The sequence below is a fragment of the Nansenia antarctica genome, assembly GCF_963989245.1.
Source record: "Nansenia antarctica genome assembly, chromosome: 2".
NCBI lineage: Eukaryota > Metazoa > Chordata > Actinopteri > Argentiniformes > Microstomatidae > Nansenia > Nansenia antarctica.
Genome location: NC_137675.1, coordinates 35,843,502 through 35,864,226, shown reverse-complemented (window position 1 = coordinate 35,864,226; position 20,725 = coordinate 35,843,502). Strand labels below are relative to the sequence as shown.

General features: G+C 43.7%; 1 protein-coding gene across 1 annotated transcript in view; it reads right to left on the bottom strand.

Moving 5' to 3' along the window:
• Nucleotides 1-4,839: 4,839 nt before the first annotated feature.
• The window catches only part of ldb3a (LIM domain binding 3a), a gene marked incomplete at both ends in the record, with an annotated part of 145,563 nt that continues 129,677 nt past the window's right edge, over nt 4,840-20,725 (bottom strand). Inside the window, one exon of the mRNA XM_080523011.1 lies at nt 4,840-4,929. Coding sequence (XP_080379137.1) covers nt 4,840-4,929 — 90 coding nt within the window. The remainder of the gene's footprint in view (nt 4,930-20,725) is intronic.

Genomic DNA, 20,725 nt, shown 5'->3' with positions numbered 1-20,725 from the left:
TAAATCTTTTTCCCCACTCCGGTCTCGGTTTCCCTCATTGTGCTCCACCTTTAGAGCCTAAGGTGTGACAAAAGTAAGGTATAATAAATATAAAGTAAGGTATAATAAATATAAAGTAAGGTATAATAAATGATAAAGTACGGTATTTGTGTTGTGAAATAAAATGTTTATTGACATATTTTGGATATTCATTCCATCCCAGGGCAAGACCAAAGACATCAGCAGCTACTCAACATGCTGCTGGTGGTACAGCATACGTGTGTTTGTAAAACAATCATTCTGTTTGACTGATAGTTTGCTGAACACTATACATTAAGGTCAAAGGTCATGGTGGTGAACACAACAACATGCATAAATGAAGGCTGTCCTCTAACAAGCTGTCCACTCCAGGAAGTCAGAAATAGAAAGGAGCATACAATCAAGCCCTTTCTTCTGGACACACACACACACGCACGCATGCACGCACGCACGCACGCACGCACGCACACACGCACGCACGCACACACACACACACACACACACACACACACACACACACACACACACACACACACACACACACACACACACACACACACACACACAGAGATCTCATACAGTGACATAGTTGTGACAAGAACACTAATACTTAAATCCTATCTTCAAGGTACAGTATACATAATTAGCAATTCAATGGTGAGATTCATTCAGACTAAAAGTCTTGGGACATTTCTCTTCCTGTTTTAATATTAAAAGTCTTGGGACATTTCTCTTCCTGTTTTAATATTAAAAGTCTTGGGACATTTCTCTTCCTGTTTTAATATTAAAAGTCTTGCGTTCGTCAGTGGCAGAGTGGGGACGCCCATACAGACCCGGTTACCATGGTTACACATGCAGCAAGACTGAGACCAATGGTCTGCATAAAAAGACCCGGTTACCATGGTTACACATGCAGCAGGATTGTGAAACATAAGCCATGTGTAATTGATAACATACAATAATAATAATAATAATAATAATAATAATAAATAAAAATGCCAACAATCCTATTCTTACAACCAGGGTTGCCAGATGGGATTGACAATTTCCAGCCTAACCACAGTCTAAAAACCGCAAAATCCACCAAAAACCACCAACCCATCTGGCAACCCTGCTTCCAACACAGTCCACGCAAATAAAACAACATTGAGGGTGCAGAGATACCCAAGGCCGTGTTACAGTTAGTGCTTCAAAACAAACAGAACTTTAAATTAGTACAGTAAATAAATTATTGGTTTAAAGAGTTCGAAAAACTTGTGTTCTAAGAAAACACTACTCCAGATAAATACTTTCCCTCACAAAACACAGAACATGGAAGAAGCAATCCCTTTCACCAAGCTGACACTAACCCTAACAGATATCTGACAGAACAACATCTGGAGCCACATCTGACCAACCAGAAGCCTCAAACAGACATGGAACAGGAGTGTGTCCCACCAGCATCATAGCAAGGTAGACCTGTCATAAGACTGCTAACAGAGACCTGAAGAGATGGAGGGAGGAGGAGAGAGAGGAGATGGAGGGAGGAGGAGCGGTGGAGGGAGGAGATGGAGGGAGGAGGAGAGATGGAGGGAGGAGATGGAGGGAGGAGGAGAGATGGAGGGAGGAGGAGAGGGAGGAGATGGAAGGAGGAGGAGAGATGGAGGGAGGAGGAGAGGGAGGAGATGGAGGGAGGTGGAGAGAGGGAGGGAGGAGATGGAGGGAGGTGGAGAGGGAGGAGATGGAGGGAGGAGGAGAGAGAGGAGATGGAGGGAGGAGGAGAGATGGAGGGAGGAGAGGGAGATGGAGGGAGGAGGAGAGAGAGGAGATGGAGGGAGGAGGAGAGATGGAGGGAGGAGGAGAGATGGAGGGAGGAGGAAAGGGAGGAGATGGAGGGAGGAGGAGAGGGAGAAGATGGAGGGAGGAGGAGAAAGGAGAGATGGAGGGAGGAGATGACGTGCCTCTCTATACTGAGGAGGATGATGCACCAGAGAGACATCTTATCTCTGGCTGCGTTCGTAAATTCGCTCTGAGAGCGCCGGAGCGCAGGCTGGGTTCAACTGAGTCAGGAAGGGACCAAGTCATTTGATTGGACAAGAGGCGTTCCATGAGCGCTGATCAGATTTCCAGAGCGAATTAACGAATGCAGCCAATAATGGAATGAATGTGAGAAATTATAAACTTGTAGTCATGTTGTCATTTAATTAAAGAGAAGCTGCAGGGTTTTTAGATACAGGCTTAAGAGTTCACTGCATTGTTCATGATATAACGTTAATTATTCGTTTTCTTACCTAACTTGACAACACAGTTGGAACTTTTGAGAAATAAGATTTTGCTCATCCGCCCCTCTCTGTCCAACCAGACACCTTCCCCTCTCTGTCGAACCAGGTCATTTGTTTTTCAGTTTCAGGGACCTGTGTTTGCCTGGTGAGAGCTCATTTTAGAACTAGTGGTTGAAAATATCCCAACATCCATGATCTCTGGAGCAGCATGGTAGAGGGTCATGGTTTCAATACCATTGCCCTACTGTTGTCATGGTTTCAACACCTTAGCTCTCTCTAGTAACTAGAAACAACACAACTGTTTTTTCACGCTAAACTGTTAACGCTAATCTACAGTACCAACACTTCTAGTGTCGATCCTCATCTCCTCCCAGAGGTGCCATGGAACACTGAACTCTAACCCTAAGCCTGGGTGACCTGAACACTGAACTCTAACCCTAAGCCTGGGTGACCTGAACACTGAACTCTAACCCTAAGCCTGGGTGACCTGAACACTGAACTCTAACCCTCCTCCTGGTGATCTGAACACTGAACTCTAACCCTCCTCCTGGTGGCCTGAACACTGAAGCATCAAAGGTGCTCAGAGTAATCAGAGCAACGTGTCCAGAGTTATAGTATTTAAAACGCATGTGCATTGCTACTCTACAGTGGCACGAATACTGATGTTTCCTTGTTAGACATGCACGGACAACCATGTTCACACTCATGCACACGTACGCATAAACAAACACAGGAAACACACAAAGACATATAAATAAAACTCTGAAAGTAAAAAGACTAGCACACTGCTTCTGCTGACCTGTAAGGTGTGTGTGTGTGTGTGTATGTGTGTGTGTGTGTGTGTGTGTATGTGTGTGTGCGTGTGTGATAGAAGATAAGGGAAGACAGAGATGCGTTCTTGTTTAGAGAAAGGACACCTCACCACAGTTTAACTAACCACAACACAACGCAGCAGTTTGCTCTGTAGAACGTTCCTAGAAGACGCCAGAGCAACAAGGCACCTTCCTTTCATATGAAAACCAGGAAATAACGTTTATGAGACGCATTCAACATTCCATCCCACAATCCAGCTCCCTTTCCCCGACCTCCTCAAAACTGAAACATGTCCAAGGTTGAAGTCTCATATTGAAACCTGTCCAAGGTTGAAGTCTCATATTGAAACCTGTCCAAGGTTGAAGTCTCATATTGAAACCTGTCCAAGGTTGAAGTCTCATATTGAAACCTGTCCAAGGTTGAAGTCTCATATTGAAACCTGTCCAAGGTTGAAGTATCATATTGAAACCTGTCCAAGGTTGAAGTTTCATATTGAAACCTATCCAAGGTTGAAGTCTCATATTGAAACCTGTCCAAGGTTGAAGTCTCATATTGAAACCTGTCCAAGGTTGAAGTCTCATATTGAAACCTGTCCAAGGTTGAAGTCTCATATTGAAACCTGTCCAAGGTTGAAGTCTCATATTGAAACCTGTCCAAGGTTGAAGTCTCATATTGAAACCTGTCCAAGGTTGAAGTCTCATATTGAAACCTGTCCAAGGTTGAAGTCTCGTATTGAAACCTGTCCAAGGTTGAAGTCTCATATTGAGAAAACTGTTTCCCCATCATGGTATCTTTTTTGTTTTGTCTTAAAATCGAGCACATTTTGTTTTGCGATTTTATTGTCTCATCTTCCTGTTTTTATTATGTATAAATGAGATAGATTATTGTTATGATTAAGATTACGGTTGTTATTACTATATAATAATTGAATAGAGAGTAATCTTTGTGGTGAGCCCTGTCCTTCTCAGAGACAAGATGTCTGACACTACCAACCTGCGAGTGTCGTGTGCCGTTTCATCAAAAACAAAACAATTAAAGCATTTACATTTTGTGATATCACGGTAATTAAAGTTGAATTAATTCAATATTCATTGTTGTATCGGCAACAAAGTGATGTCATACACTCGTGTTGTATGTAAATAAATAACACTTTGTCAAAGTCACAATAAATATGATTTTCTCGACTGAATTGTCTGTAAAATGACGCCTCTGTGAAGCTTCAGCAGTTTCTCCTCATACTCTGTATCAGCTTAACTGAGCAGTGTGAGGGCTTATATCTTCTATATCTATCTTATATCTTCTATATCTATCTTATATCTTATATCTAAAGTTGTGTTTACTTAAAACTATCAATATTACATTCACACCACAAGCTATTTCTGTTCCAATTCACAAACAAACATTCTTTACATTCGATAGCTCCTCTCCAGGATCTGAGCTCAGTAGTGAAATATCACACATTCTCTGATATGAAATATAACAATAAATCATTTGTGGGTGAGATTGTACTATAAAGCTGTAATAGTACTTTTACAGTAAACTTTACAGTAATGTTTTTTAACAGGAGCTTTATGCAGTGTGTGTGACTTAAATCAGCAGAACTGCGGTGAACACAAAAATATTCACAAATAGTTTTGTATTTTGTAATGATTGACTATTCTTGACTGATCAGTAAATAGGTTCATTGTGGTGTTGAGCTGGTGTTCCTCCAGGGCCGGGCAGGGCGTGCAGGGCTGCAGGGACGCAGCTACACGTTGATAGCGTGAGCGTGCTTCTTGCACAGAGGCTTGTCCTTCTTGGAGTAGAACGGCTGCCCCTCCAGATTCACATGGCACACCTGAGAAAGACAAGGCAGGTATATTATCACACCTGAGAGAGACAAGGCAGGTATATTATCACACCTGAGAGAGACAAGGCAGGTATATTATCTGACCTGAGAGAGACAAGGCAGGTATATTATCTGACCTGAGAGAGACAAGGCAGGTATATTATCTGACCTGAGAGAGACAAGGCAGGTATATTATCTGACCTGAGAGAGACAAGGCAGGTATATTATCTGACCTGAGAGAGACAAGGCAGGTATATTATCTGACCTGAGAGAGACAAGGCAGGTATATTATCTGACCTGAGAGAGACAAGGCAGGTATATTATCTGACCTGAGAGAGACAAGGCAGGTATATTATCTGACCTGAGAGAGACAAGGCAGGTATATTATCTGACCTGAGAGAGACAAGGCAGGTATATTATCTGACCTGAGAGAGACAAGGCAGGTATATTATCTGACCTGAGAGAGACAAGGCAGGTATATTATCTGACCTGAGAGAGACAAGGCAGGTATATTATCTGACCTGAGAGAGACAAGGCAGGTATATTATCTGACCTGAGAGAGACAAGGCAGGTATATTATCTGACCTGAGAGAGACAAGGCAGGTATATTATCTGACCTGAGAGAGACAAGGCAGGTATATTATCACACCTGAGAGAGACAAGGCAGGTATATTATCTGACCTGAGAGAGACAAGGCAGGTATATTATCTGACCTGAGAGAGACAAGGCAGGTATATTATCTGACCTGAGAGAGACAAGGCAGGTATATTATCACACCTGAGAGAGACAAGGCAGGTATATTATCACACCTGAGAGAGACAAGGCAGGTATATTATCACACCTGAGAGAGACAAGGCAGGTATATTATCACACCTGAGAGAGACAAGGCAGGTATATTATCTGACCTGAGAGAGACAAGGCAGGTATATTATCACACCTGAGAGAGACAAGGCAGGTATATTATCACACCTGAGAGAGATGAGGCATATATTTGTATATTTCAGGGGCAATTGAAAGTGCTTTAGATACAGCATTAAACATACAGCAAGAGGAGGATAATAAGAAAATAAAAATTACAAGAATAGATATACTATATACTGTATATATAGAAAATAAATAGATAACTATTAAACAAGATAATAGACAATGGGTAAAATGATATAGATAAAAGTGTTATGTCTCTCAGAGAGATAAACCTCTGCACCTTGTATAACTATCCTACCATACAGGATTAAGGAGAGGAGTGTGCGTCTCACACACCAGCTGGAGTTCAGCGTATTTCATTCAAACAAACAAACAAACAGATGCAGCAATCCAATACACACAACAGGGGAAAGAGTCATTGTGTGAATCTGACAAACACAGTCGTGTATTTAGTTAAAAACAAACAAACTATTGAATACACAACAGGGGAAAGAGTCATCGTAAAGCACCCACAGACCAGCTATGCTACGATGCTAACCGCTACGATGCTAACCAGCTATGCTACGATGCTAACCGCTAAGATGCTAACCACTATGATGCTAACCGCTATGATGCTAACCAGCTATGCTACGATGTTAACCATTTACATTTACATTTTTGGCATTTAGCAGACGCCTTATTCCAAAGTGACTTACAATCAATACATTTGAATACCAAGCATGTGAATCAGCAATCTTGACTTCGGTGGTGTGTGTGTGTGTGTGTGTGTGTGTCAACATGAGCAGTCGCATCTCTCAACGCTCCTGCTGCTGCTTCGACAACAATGCAACGGCGAGGATTATTCCACACTTTCTCCTGTTCCTTCTGTGGATTACGGATTTATACATTAAATCACCACAGAACTTACATCTTATGGAGAAGGAGACAAACTTTATTGGAAAAAATGAGACCCATAGCGACTTTTATCTCCACGCCGCAAAGAAGTATTTAAACTTCGGAGCGGCAACTATTCACACGACGCTGACTGCTGACCTGACGCGGAAGAACAAGCCCCCGGCAGGTAGAATGGACCGAAGGACCATGATCTGTCTCTATCTACTTCTCTCGGGAGACATTCAGCTGAATCCCGGTCCAGTTACAACCAGGCAGGCTACACGTTTGGCCAGAGAGCAGCTGTGCCTTTCCCAGGCAACTGTTGCTAGCGACGCCATTGTCGTCAAACCGGCACCAGCAGCGGACTTCCTGGATTCAGACGAGGCTATCAAAACAAAGGGTAGCTATGCTAACAACATTAGCCCCCCACCTAGCTTCCACCAGCTATCCAGTGAACACAGAGGCGTCACCACCACCACCGCCGCCTCGGACGAGACCGAGGACCCCCAGCCCCCTCACACAACCCCCATTGATGTCCCATCTCCAACCACCGAGACCTGGGGAGACTACGGCTACTTCCCGGCCTTCAATGCAGTTTTCATGGCTCGTTTCACCGAGTCCTGGAGGCAGCTTACGGCCGGTATAAACACCACCAACGACGTCCCCCTCCACCACCCGGCGACGACCCCCCCTCCCTCCCCCACCCGGCGACGACCCCCCCTCCCCCCTCCCTCCCCCACCCGGCGACGACCCCCCCTCCTCCACCCGGAGACTCTCTACCGAAACCGTTGAACAATGGGCAACCCTCCCCATTCCCCAATCCTCAACTTGACGATGACCTGAATGGAGACTATTTCCAAGTCAAGGACATGAACACTCTTTTTGGACACAGCAGTAAGGGCCTGCATATTGTTCACCTTAATGTGAACAGTCTTGTGCCTAAACTGGACCAAATCAGAGAAATGTTCCATGACAGCAAGGTTCACATTTTGAGCTTCTCTGAGACCAAGTTTGATGAATCAATCAAAGACCCAGAGATTGAAATAGTAAACTACTCAGTCATCAGAAACGACAGGAACAGGTATGGGGGTGGTGTCTGCATGTACATTCACAACGATATTATCTTTAACACCCGGTATGACCTGAATCGTGACAAATTAGAATCTGTTTGGGTTGAAATTATCTTTAACAAAGCAAAACCGGTGCTGGTTGGTACTATCTACAGACCTCCCGATCAGAATGATTTCTATGATATTCTTGAGGGGTGCTTGGATGACGTTGACTGTGTGGAAAAGATTCTTATTGGGGATTGGAACACGGACATGCTCAGAAATGAAGCATCCGGCTTCAGATCCTTCACTAGGTTTTCTGAATTACACGGTCTCCGCCAACAAATTACCAAACCCACTAGGGTGTGTATTTCTACTCAAACCACCATAGATCTCATTCTAACATCGGATGAGTCCAAAATCTCCAAGAGTGGGGTTATTGTATGTGGGCTAAGTGATCATTACATGATCTTTTGCACTCGTAAAAAGCATAAACCCAAGGCTGGCGGTCATAAAACTGTAACCACTAGATCCCTTAAATCCTATTCTAGTGAGGCCTTAAACCATAAACTGGAGAATCAAGACTGGTTAGATGAACTAAAAAGCACACAGGTTGAGGAGGCATGGCTAGGTTTCAAAACCAAATTCCTAAATATTATTGACAGTATAGCCCCCATGAGAACCACCAGGGTTAAAGCCCGATCGGAACCATGGATGAATTCGGACATTCTAAATGCTATGAAAGTCAGAGACCTAAAATGCTCTGAAGTTCAAAAATGCAAATCAAAATTAGTGAAACACTTAAACGAAGATCTCAAAACCCACTTTGAGAAAATTAAAAAACAATGCAACAAACTATGCAATCAGGTAATTACCATGACCAAATCTGCTAAGAAAAAATACCTCGATAACAAAATCGAAGAAAACTTAAACAAACCACGTGACCTTTGGAAGCTACTTAATAGCCAACTAGGTTGCAGTCAAAAACTCAAAACCAGGTCTACAAACATCAGCATAAAATCTGGAGATTCTCTCTTTACAGACAAGCTGGATGTGGCTAAGTGCTTAAACACTTTCTTTACAACCATAGCCACTAAATTAGTTAACAATCTACCACCCCACTCAGGGCGTTATGGTGTAGAGCAGAGGTTCCCAAACTTTTTTTAACCAAGGCACCCCTGAAGCTTTCCCCCTTCTCCAAGGCACCCCAACTCTACGAAGATTTAAAAAATGCCTCGGAGCTTAAACTAAAAACAATACACGATGAATTGGTTTGAAAATGTGTGTTTATATATAATACATAAGTATTGCCCCAATGAATTTTAACAAGATAATAAAAGTCATAAATGAACTGTAATGGATGGGCAAGAATGCATAGGTCAGTCAAACTATCGCTAAATTAAATAAAATTGTGGCCCTCAAGGATTGTACAATATGGGAGGAGACTCAGAGGGAATTCTTCACACAAATAAAATATCAAAGGCCTGTATAATCAATCAATGGAACAATGCTTTTTTGGGGGGCTTAAAATAATGCCTTAAAATGTAATTCTCATTTCAATGCTCATTCTGAGATTATTATTTCACATCTGAACCAAACGGGTAACTCACAACTATAATAATTTAACAATAATAATCATGACAGAATTGTAAAAATTGAGAGAAACAAAGCAAAGAAATATGTTGTGCGCATTAGTGGGACACTTGCGCCTGCTTTTGGGAGCAGAGTCTCTTTATGCGGGGAGAGATAGTGGACAGCGCGACACGCAGGTCCTGTACCACTGACAGACGCGTGCGTGTCTTGTTCTTGACGTATGCTAGAGAAGAAAAAGCCAGCTCGCACAAGTAGGAGGTTGGGAAGGGTAAAAGCACCTTGATGGCGCTCTCTGAGAGAGATGGATATTCATGTCCCACAAGCAGCCAAAACCTATCCAAACCTAGCTCACCATGTTTGAGTTTCAGTGTGCGGTCCATAATGAGCTCTGCCAGTTCATCTTGAGCTTTGCTGCTCAAACTAGCGGCTGATGCTGATGAGAGGGGGTTGAACGGATCCCGGAGCCAGTCGAAGTCTTCGTTCATTGGAGGGAAATAGGACTCAAATCTCTCCTCCAGCATACGTAGGTGCGCAGCGATCAGATTCAAGAAAGACGCTGACTTGTGTGCTGCGTCATTGGCCGTCGACGTAAACATTTCAATGTTTTTCTTGGCCACCCCGTCTTGCCACCGTCTCAATTTGGATCGGAATCCGTTCAGTTTGTCTGTCGCTGTCAGGATATTCTCAGCCTTCCCTTGCATTTTTATGTTGAGGTCATTAAGGTGGCTAAAAATATCTGCCAGTTAAGCAAGCTTAATCCACCACGATTCATCTTCCAATTGTTCTTTGTATGGCAAGTCGTGCTCACTGACAAAAGTGATCAGTTCATCTCGGAGCTCATAGACACGGGATAACACCTTGCCCCGCGACAGCCAGCGGACCTCTGTGTGTAATAAGAGCCCCTCATGCTCGGACCCCATCTCATTGCACAATGTGCTGAACAGCCGTGACTTCAGCGGGCGTGATTTGACATAATTAACCATTTTCACCGCTTGGTCCAAGACTTCAGTGAGGAGTAGTTAGTTAGTAACTAGTAGGCCTAGTTAGTAAATTAATATCTTTCAAATCTGAGAAATATATATTTTATTTGCTTATGAACTCCATTGCACATGTAATAAACAAACGTTTATTAATGTATTATTATAATTGTATATTATACTATTTCTTTTTTTTTTTACGAGCAGATTTGGCGGCACCCCCGGACAGGTGCTGCGGCACCCCAGGGTGCCGCGGCACCCACTTTGGGAACCTCTGGTGTAGAGCACATCCGTGCGTTCTACAATAAACTGGGTGTACGCAAAGATGATTTTAAACTCTCCATGGTGTCAAACGATGAGGTGTTTAAAAAACTGGGCGCTCTACACTCAGAAAAGGCCACGGGCCATGACAATATTCCAGCCAGATTTCTAAAAGACTCAGCTGCCTCCATTACCCCAATCATCACCCACATAATAAACCTCTCCATCAAACAGGGACACGTCCCCCTTGACTTTAAAATAGCAAGGGTAACCCCACTGTATAAAAAAGGAAGCAAATTAGACCCAGGCAACTACCGACCTGTTTCTATTCTTAATTCCATCTCGAAACTTATGGAAAAAATTGTTTATGAACAGGTTGATAGGTACCTTACCGAAAAAAATCTGATGTATGAATTTCAATCAGGATTCAGAACATCCCATTCCACTGACACATGCCTTCTCTATTTGAACGACCACATCAACCATGAGGTGGACTCGGGCAAGTACTGCGGCATGGTCATGCTGGACCTCCAGAAGGCCTTCGACACAGTAGATCACCACATATTGTTAGATAAACTGAAAGCAATTGGGTTCGATAGAACATCGGTGAGCTGGATGCAATCCTACTTAGAGGGGAGGGAACAGGTGGTTAGTGTGAACGGAACACTGTCCCCCCCCCTCCCAGTGACCTGCGGCGTTCCACAAGGAAGCATATTGGGACCTTTACTGTTCCTAATATATGTGAATGACATGTCATCAGCATGTGATTGCAATTTGTTCCTGTTCGCGGATGACTCGGCTCTGCTGGTCTCTGACAGGGACATATTGCAGGTGGAAAAAGCGCTAAGCACTGAACTGAATAGAATCTGCATCTGGCTAGCTGACAATAAACTATCAATACACCTAGGTAAAACTGAAACCATCCTATACGGATCCCCATCTAAACTCAGAAAGGCTGTAAATTTCAAAATAAAAGTGGGTAACATTAATATCACAAGAAAAGAGGATATTACATACCTGGGCTCCATCTTAGAGGCAAATCTTTCCGGAGATAAAATGGCAGCAAAAGTAATCAAAAAAGTGAACCATAGAACTAGATTCTTGTACAGGATATCCTCACTTGTCAGTAAAAACACACTGAGGACCCTATCAGGAGCTCTCATTCAATGTCACTTCGACTATGCCGTAACATCATGGTACTATAGAACCACAAAGGCCCAAAAAACAAGACTCCAGACAGCCCAAAATAAACTGGTTAGGCTTCTGCTAGGCCTCAACCCTAGGACACATCTAACCGCTGCTCATTTTTTGAGCCTTGATTGGCTACGAGTAGTTGACAGAGTGCAGCAGCTTGCACTGGGCCTGGTCTTCAAGATACGCTACACCACAAAGACACCCAAGTACCTGTCAACATACTTCCAAAAAGTGAACAACGTCCACACATACAATACCAGAGGAAGCTCCACGAACCACGTTCAACCGCGTTGCACCACAAACAAGGGGTTAAACTCGTTTGCAAACTATGCAGTAAAAATGTGGAACGCCCTTCCTATAATCTTAAAGGAGTGCAAAACACTGCCCACCTTCAAAACCACTCTCAAAAAACATTTACAGGAGGCTGCAATCCGTAACTGGACCCTCTAAATCAAAAATCAGATTAAAAGACCCGAACTACCCACTGTACATACTTTGTGTTTTGTCCCCCGCCCCCACCTGTGGTGTATGTCCCCACCTGTCCTACCCGCTGTACATACCTTATGTTTTGTTGTATTGTTCTTCCCATGATGGATGTATGTTTATCTTGTAGATAGTACTAGTTATTTGTCTGTATTATCTTGTAGATAGTACTAGTTTTTTTTTGTCTGTCTTACATGTCACGATGAATTGAGAATCAAGGACCCCAATTGAAATAAGCCAGTGGCTTTCTTGGGTTTTTATCCTGTTAGTTGACCTTGTATGTAATATGTACTTTCATGTACCTACTTCTGCAAATCTTCTAATAAAGTTTTCAATCAATCAATCAATCCACCATTCGTTGCAGGAAGAGTCATCTAGCTCGGGCCCGGGGCCACTGATAGAAGGAAAAACCTTCTCCCTATCGCCTTCTACTAAAAAACATTTTTTTTACTGGAGAAACTGAGAAACAGTACAAGGGGGGCAATAGAAGTTCTTTGGGACACAGTAGAGGGGAAAGCGGGTGTCTTTAGGAGACGTAGTGGTGAGGGTCAGAAGATGTCTCAGGAGGAGCAGTTAAGATGTAACCTGAAGAGATGGGTCTTCAGTCTACGACGGAAGATGGGTAGTGACTCTGCCGTTCTGACAGCCGTGGGGAGCTCATTCCACCAGCGGGGAGCCAGTGTTGTGAAGAGACATGATCGGGCAGCCCGACTGCTGTGTAGAGGAGGTGGGGCCAGTCGGCCAGCCGAGGTGGTGGAGCGGAGTGAGCGGGCAGGGGTTTGGGGGGTTACCATTTCCTTCAGGTAGGCAGGGGCTGTCCCTTTAGCTGCCTGGTATGCAAGCACCAGGGTCTTGAATCTGATGCGAGCTGCTATCGGGAGCCAGTGCAGGGTGCGAAGGAGAGGGGTGACATGCGAGTATTTGGAGAGGTTGAATACCAGACGGGCAGCAGCATTCTGGATGAGCTGCAGAGGTCTAATGGCTGAAGTGGGGAGCCCAGCCACGAGTACATTGCAGTAATCCAGGCGGGAGATGACCAGTGCCTGGGTCAAGAGTTGCGCTGCCTCTCTGGTAAGGAATGGTCGTATCCTTCTGATGTTGTAGAGGAAGAATCTACAGTCGCGAGCCGTTGCTGCAATGTTCTCCGCACAGGATAGTCGGTTATCCAGGATCACTCCAAGGTTCTTGGCTGTCAGGGAGGGGGTTACAGTAGAGTTCTCCACTGTGATGGAGTCTTGGAGAGGGCAGGCTTTCCCGGGGATGAAGAGGAGCTCGGTCTTGTTAAGATTGAGCTTGAGATGGTGGTCAGCCATCCAAGTTGAAATGTCAGCGAGACATGCTGAGATACGGGTTGCCACGTGTACATCAGACGGGGGGAAGGACAGGAAGAGTTGAGTGTCGTCTGCGTAGCTGTGGTAGGAGAGCCCATGTGAAGAGATTACCGAGCCAAGAGACTTGGTGTAGAGGGAGAAAAGTAGGGGCCCTAGGACAGAACCCTGGGGTACTCCAGTGGAGAGGGTTTGTGGAGAAGATAGCGATTCTCTCCAGGTCACCTGGTAGGAGCGGCCCGCCAGGTAGGAAGAAAACCAGGAGTGTGCGGTGCCAGAGATGCCCAGTTCTGAGAGGATGGAGAGAAGGATCTGGTGATTGACTGTGTCGAAGGCAGCAGACAGGTCAAGGAGAATGAGAACAGAGGAGAGGGAGGAAGCTTGGGCAGAGTGGAGGGCTTCCGTGACAGCAAGGAGCGCAGTCTCAGTGGAATGCCCAGCCTTGAAGCCGGATTGGTGGGGGTCTAAGTGATCCATCTTCCGGAGATAGTCAGTCAGTTGTTTAGATGCCGCGCGTTCAAGGGTTTTGGAGGGGAAGGAGAGAAGGGATACAGGTCTGTAATTGTGGACAGATGATGGGTCAAGGGTAGGTTTCTTGAGGAGAGGCTTGACTCTGGCTATTTTGAAGGCCGCTGGGACAGATCCTGTGGATAGGGAGGAGTTGATTAGGGTGGTAAGGTAAGGAAGGATGTCGGCGGAAATAGATTGGAGAAGGGGGGAGGGGATGGGATCAAGGGGGCATGTGGTTGCCCGCTTTGATGTGATAAGTGTGAGAATCTCATCGGGGGAGAGGGGGGAAAAATCCAGAGACCGAGTGTCGAGGAGAGAGTTTGGAAGGGGTGTTAGCATTGTTAGTGGGAGGAGGGAGAGGTGGGGGGGAAAAGGTGCTGCTGATGTCGTCCACCTTTTTTTCAAAGTAGGTGACAAAGTCATCGTCAGACAGGGAGGAAGGAGGAGGGGGAGGAGGTGGATTAAGGAGTGAAGAGAAAGTGGAGAACAGTTTTCTAGGATTAGAGGCAGAAGAATGTATTTTGGAATGATAGTAGGATGCTTTAGCAGCTGATGCCGAGGAGGCGTAGTTGACAAGGAGAGAGTGATAGAGGTTAAGGTCATCAGAACCAGCTATGCTACGATGCTAACCAGCTATGCTGTCATGCTAACCAGCTATGCTACGATGTTAACCAGCTACGCTATGATGCTAACCAGCTACGCTGCGATGATAACCAGCTATTCTGCGATGATAACCAGCTATGCTGCAATGCTAACCAGCTATGCTACGATGTTAACCAGCTATGCTATGATGCTAACCAGCTATGCTACGATGTTAACCAGCTATGCTATGATCAGGGCTGCCAAGTCTCACGCAATTACCGTGAGACACACGCATTTCAACCAGTTCTCACGCTCTCACGCCGCAACTCTATTTCTCACGGCGAGAAATAACAATTTGTTTTACGGGACTTTTATTTTTGAAATTCCTTGAAAGAAAGCTACTGGACATGAGTTTCGTGACGTCCTTTCTGCACTCGCGTTATTATGCTTGCGCGTGCGCAGTCGGAGCGGGAGACGAGCGTTGCATCTGTGTTCACTGCAGCATGAAGCGGACGGCCAACACGGTAGGTACATCTCACCTCATTCCAGTGGCGTGCAGTCAGGTGAGGCAGGGTAGGCAGTGCCTCACCCAGGCATTTAAGAAAGAAAAAGAATATCAATCTTTTAAAAATATTTTAGTATTATTTTTTTATCTCAATTTTTTATTTTTTTATTTTTTATTTTACTAATTATTCTTAACTTTAATGTGTTAAAATGTTGTTAAAATCAAAATAAATGATGTAAAATGTGTTGTTTTAAAAATATAATGCATGCCCTGGCACCAGGAGAGTTTGCTCCCAAAGCTAGCTGATTGCTGATTGCTGGCGAGAGGCACCTTCTGTGCTATGCGAAGTGATAGACCAACGGTTTCGTAGGTTTGCGCATGCGTAGTCTGTTCTCACATTGTCTTCATTGATGGACGTTGAGGCACAGTGCCACGCTGCTTCTGACAGCATGATTGACAGTTTGCGTTTGGCTTGTTTGGCTTGCCGTAGCGTTCTTCAGAACAAGACAATGGATATTGGCCTATGTTGTGTGCGCGTCAGAGACACCATGTGTGCGTTGAACAATCAGCGCGAACAGTTTGATAGTTTATATGATCGTTTTGAACAAAAATGCAATGAACTGAATCTTTCGGAAGACAATTCTCGCCACAGCAGATCCCCCAGAGATGAGAGGAGGAGACTGTTTTACAGTGTTCTTGACAACATCACTGTACAAATGAAGGCCCGGTTTCACAATATGAATGAGCTTGCTTTCCTTGGCCTCGTTGACAGCAAGAAATTTGCGGAGATGTCAGTTAATTTTGACTGTGACAAATTGGAAAGTCTGTCCAAATACGCAAAATACTTTGATCTAGTTAGATTAAAATCTGATTTGGTGGGATTATACTGTTCACACATGGTCCAGGGAATGTCACCTGTACAACTGCTTACATTTTTGAGGGACAATGACCTGCAGGAGACAGTACCTCAGGCCACAAAGCTATTGAAGCTGGTCTTAACTATACCTGCTACAACCGCTTCTGTGGAGAGGACCTTTTCAGCATTAAAACGCATCAAGACCTACAGCCGAAATAGGATGGAACAGGACAGGCTTTCATCTTTGGCTCTGATTTCCATTGAAAAGGAGAGACTCATGAAACTAATGAATGCACCAGACAAGGAGGACTTCTATAACAAAGTGATCAGCATCTTCGTCCAGAAGGATAGACGGATGGACTTCATTTACAAATAAAGTAAGTGCCCCCCTCCCATTGGCTTTGTGCATGTTATAATGTGATGGTGGTTGTGGTGCGCTGACACCAAACTCATTCCCGGACAGCGCTGCCTGTCTTCTCGCTCTCTCTCGCTCTCTCTCCCTCGTCGTCCGTCTCATTCAGACGACCGAATAGCCTATAGTAGTAGTATAGTATATAGTATATATAGTATAGTAGTATAATAGCCTATAGTAGTAGGCCTACTTCTTGAAGAAGTGAGTTTTGAGCCTGCGTTAAAAGATATAATGGCTATTTGATTGTCTTTATAGTATGCGCTATGCCATTTAAAGTCTGGCTGCTGCGTTACTCGCATGATTTTTTTAAATAGCTCACTGCCTACCCAGCCAATGACCTCACTGCACGTTACTGCCTCATTCGAATTAGAATCCAGGTTCTTGATTAAAAATTGAATCACTTAACTGCTTGCGAGGTAATTGATACTGTGAGCTCGTAATTGTAAAACTAAAACTGTGAGCAGTGAGCTCGTACAAGGATATTTAGCGAAGTACGATGTTGGCCCCGGTGGTGGGCGGGGGGGGGGGGGGGGGCGATGTTTCAGACCAGACAGATTTTCTTGTGCTTTTTATGTCATGTTTAGTTGTAAAAACTACCTCAAATCAGCACTTCTGATTTTGAATCATCATTGCATTTTGTCTGTTTAAAGATGTCATCGAAGCAGAAAGCAGGGAGCAGCAAGCAGGCAGACCTGCTTTCAATGTGGGCAGCGAAGGGTCAGCCCCCTTCCAAAAAGGTTGCCAGGTCAGAGGAGACAGAAGAATGGGACTGATGTGATGGGAGATACTTAAAGAAGGGTATTGAAGTTAGCTATTGTGGTTGTTGATGATTGTAAATGAACTCTGTAAACGAACTCTTGTAAACAAACAAAAATATTTTTTATTTTAAACTTACCTGTTCTAAAGTAATTGATAGTTGTATTGTTATTGTGTCTCTGGCAGGAGAAAAGCTGAATATCGGCTTTACTACTCGAGCTACGCTCAACAGGCTCCTTGATGCAGGAGACATTACACCGCAGCAAGTGGAGAGGTTCCAACAGGCAGCACTGGCATTTCTTTTGAGGGCTGTGGAGTATGCCATGGAGAAACTACCCCTGCGAGAGCCCCTGCTCAAACATGCCATGTTTGTTGACGTCCAGCAGAGGACAGAGTGTGGTGTGGAAGATGCCTTGTACTTTGTTGACAGGTTAGGGTTGACAAGTTCTGATCATTTTGAATAGATTGTTAAGTTTGATAATCACATCTGAAAAACAAACCCTGCTGTTCCAGCTGCTGTAACTATATCTGATCAGTGCACATTGTGTTCTTTTTAGATTTGCTGAACTTCTCCCGTACCACGGACCTCAAGAGCATGACAAACTCAGCGAGGAGTTTCTGGATTACCAGTTCATGGACATTCCCATGCCACCAGACCCAGCCACATTCGACGTTGAGAGCTTTTGGGGGAACATGGCATCAGAGAAGAATAAGGTAATCATTATTCTGCACCCTTTGACATACTACACATTGACTTAATCAACTTGCTGCATAAGAAAATCCTTGAGTAATTAGGCTTCCTATGTACATTTTTCTAAGGTGAACGGGATGAGCAGATTTGGGAGGCTCTCTCATATTGCCAACTTGGTTTTGGTACTTCCGCATTCAAATGCTGATGCAGAACGAGTGTTCTCCGTGGTGGGGCTGAACAAAACCAAAACCCGTAACAGTCTGGCTCTTGATGGAACCCTTTCATCCATCATGACGGTGAAGATGGCTGGCCTCGAGCCAGAATGTTTCAAGTGGGAGCCCCCTACCTCTGTTATTAAGGCATCAAAATCTGCCACAAACGCCTACAACACAGAGTTATGAACACCGCTTGTAAGGGTTGGGGTTATTGTACTGCATAAGATGTTGTAACTTTATAGGTCACATGGTTGATTGACAGTTAAAAGAGTGATTAATATGTTACATGGTTGATTGACAATTAAAAGAGTGATTCATATGTTACATGGTTGATTGACAGTTAAAAGAGTTATTCTGATGTTACATGATTGATTGATTGATTTATAGATAGATGATAATAAATATAATATATTTTTATTACTGTCTGAATTTGTCTTGTTTTATACATTTTTCCAATTGTTTTCATTTCTTGTGCTGGTTTATTATGATGTAAAATTGTAGGAAACTAGCAAAAATAATAATATTAATAATAATAATTGGGTGGGAGAGAGGGGCCGCTGCTGCCAAACGTGCTCAGTTTTGCGTCGCTCCACCGGCAAAAAATCTCACTCCAAAGTTTTGGTGAAACTTGGCAGCCCTGCTATGATGCTAACCAGCTATGCTACGATGTTAACCAGCTATGCTATCAAACACCTGATGTTAACCAGCTATGCTATCAAACACCTGATGTTAACCAGCTATACTACCAAACACCAGGGGCCTCACTTATAAAAAAGTACTTGAACGTCATCTTTGACTTTCACGTAAGCAAATTTTCTAAACGGACGTAAGCATTATGTATAATTATGCGCTTGTTTAAAATTGCGTAGCCTACGTACTTCAGTCTATAAATACCTACTTTAAATTTAACGCAGGTGAATGAGCTTTTTTAAAACATGGCTGCTCACTCCCTTTGCGAACCCTCAGACACGACCGGAGGAAATCCAGTATAATTTAGAGCATGGCCGGGCAAAGTCCATTGTGGAAGGGCAGATGGCATTGCCTTGAATGAATGAATGATCTTTATTGTCATTGTAACAGGTACAACGAAATTTAAATGCAAGCCCCAGGTGCTAACAATCAGATAATAAAAAACAAGAATGAGACATAAATAGGGGGATAAGTGAACAGCTCTGAACAGATAAGTGAAAGAGCCTTGACAGCTCCGGAGGGATGTAAAGGAAGACTGAAATACAAATCATAAACATCAGTAACCTTTAAATCTTGAAATAAACTCATTTTCTCGGCTGATAACAACATCGTTAATTTTATTACGAGCCACTTTAGTTTCACTTCGCATGAATTACAGTAGGCAGTGCGGCTCAAATGCCTGTAATAACTCAGCATAACCAGTAGGTAATGTGTGTACGTCAAGTCAATACCTGACGCAGAGCTACGATTGTTTCCACGGTCAAATTGACTCACGTTGAAATTTTATAAATCACTACTTTGACGTGGTTTTCTATGTACGACATGGGTAAGATCAAATTGGATCCAAAGTACTTTCTATAAATGAGGCCCCTCATTTACATGTTAACCAGCTATGCTATCAAACACCTGATGTTAACCAGCTATGCTATCAAACACCTGATGTTAACCAGCTATGCTATCAAACACCTGAGGGGGGGTATTTGAACTTGACTTTAACATCTCAACTTGGTTACAATTGTGACACGGTCTGGTGTTTTGGTCAGCATCTGATTTAATGTTCTGACATTTTTTTTTTTTTATGTGAATATTTGTTTTCAGCGTTGTTGAAAATCAATGACACATCGCTAGTCAACTAACACAGTTTGTTTTGTGATCCTGCTAACAATGTAAAGTAGTGTTTATAGTTAACTAGCAGTGGGGATTACTCACCCAATCCATTTCTTGCAGTATTCTGGCTTGACTAGCGAGTTTGTGTTGTGATTCTCAACAACATTGAAACATATTTCATGTTTCAAAAAAAAGTCTGAACATTTTGATTGGTTGCCGACATGTGGACCAAAACACTCGACCAGGGGTAGCCAACGCAGCACCAGGTCGCCCACAGGGACCACGTGAGTCGCCTGCAGGGCATGTTCTAAAAATAGCTCTATTTACCATGAAGGTCCTTCTAAAACATGGGTCTCCAACAGGACAACACGACAACAAATAAATTCACCCTGGAAACCTTTTCCAATTCAATACTGATGTCCCACCAATTTTATTTTTAAAATATCAGCTGTCAATCACATTGCTACCGTCTGTCAACACGTCGTCACGTGATACGCTGTAGCGTAGACTACTACTGTATCTGAGGTTAAGTTAGCTACTGTGCTAAAGCAGAGTTCGGTGTTAGCAAGGCAGTGTAGCTTATACAGCGATTGGCAAGCCCATGAGCTCGTTGGTAACGTTAGTCCGCCAGTAGTCTCGCATAGCCAGACTTCATAACCACATCACCATAGCCAGACCTATCTCCACGCTTCGCGCTGGTGAATTCCTTTTTTTTGCGTGAGTGAGCACGCGAGAGACGCGAGAGTGTCCCACTGTTATACATCTCCAGAATAATGTCCAGCGACAATCGCAACAACAT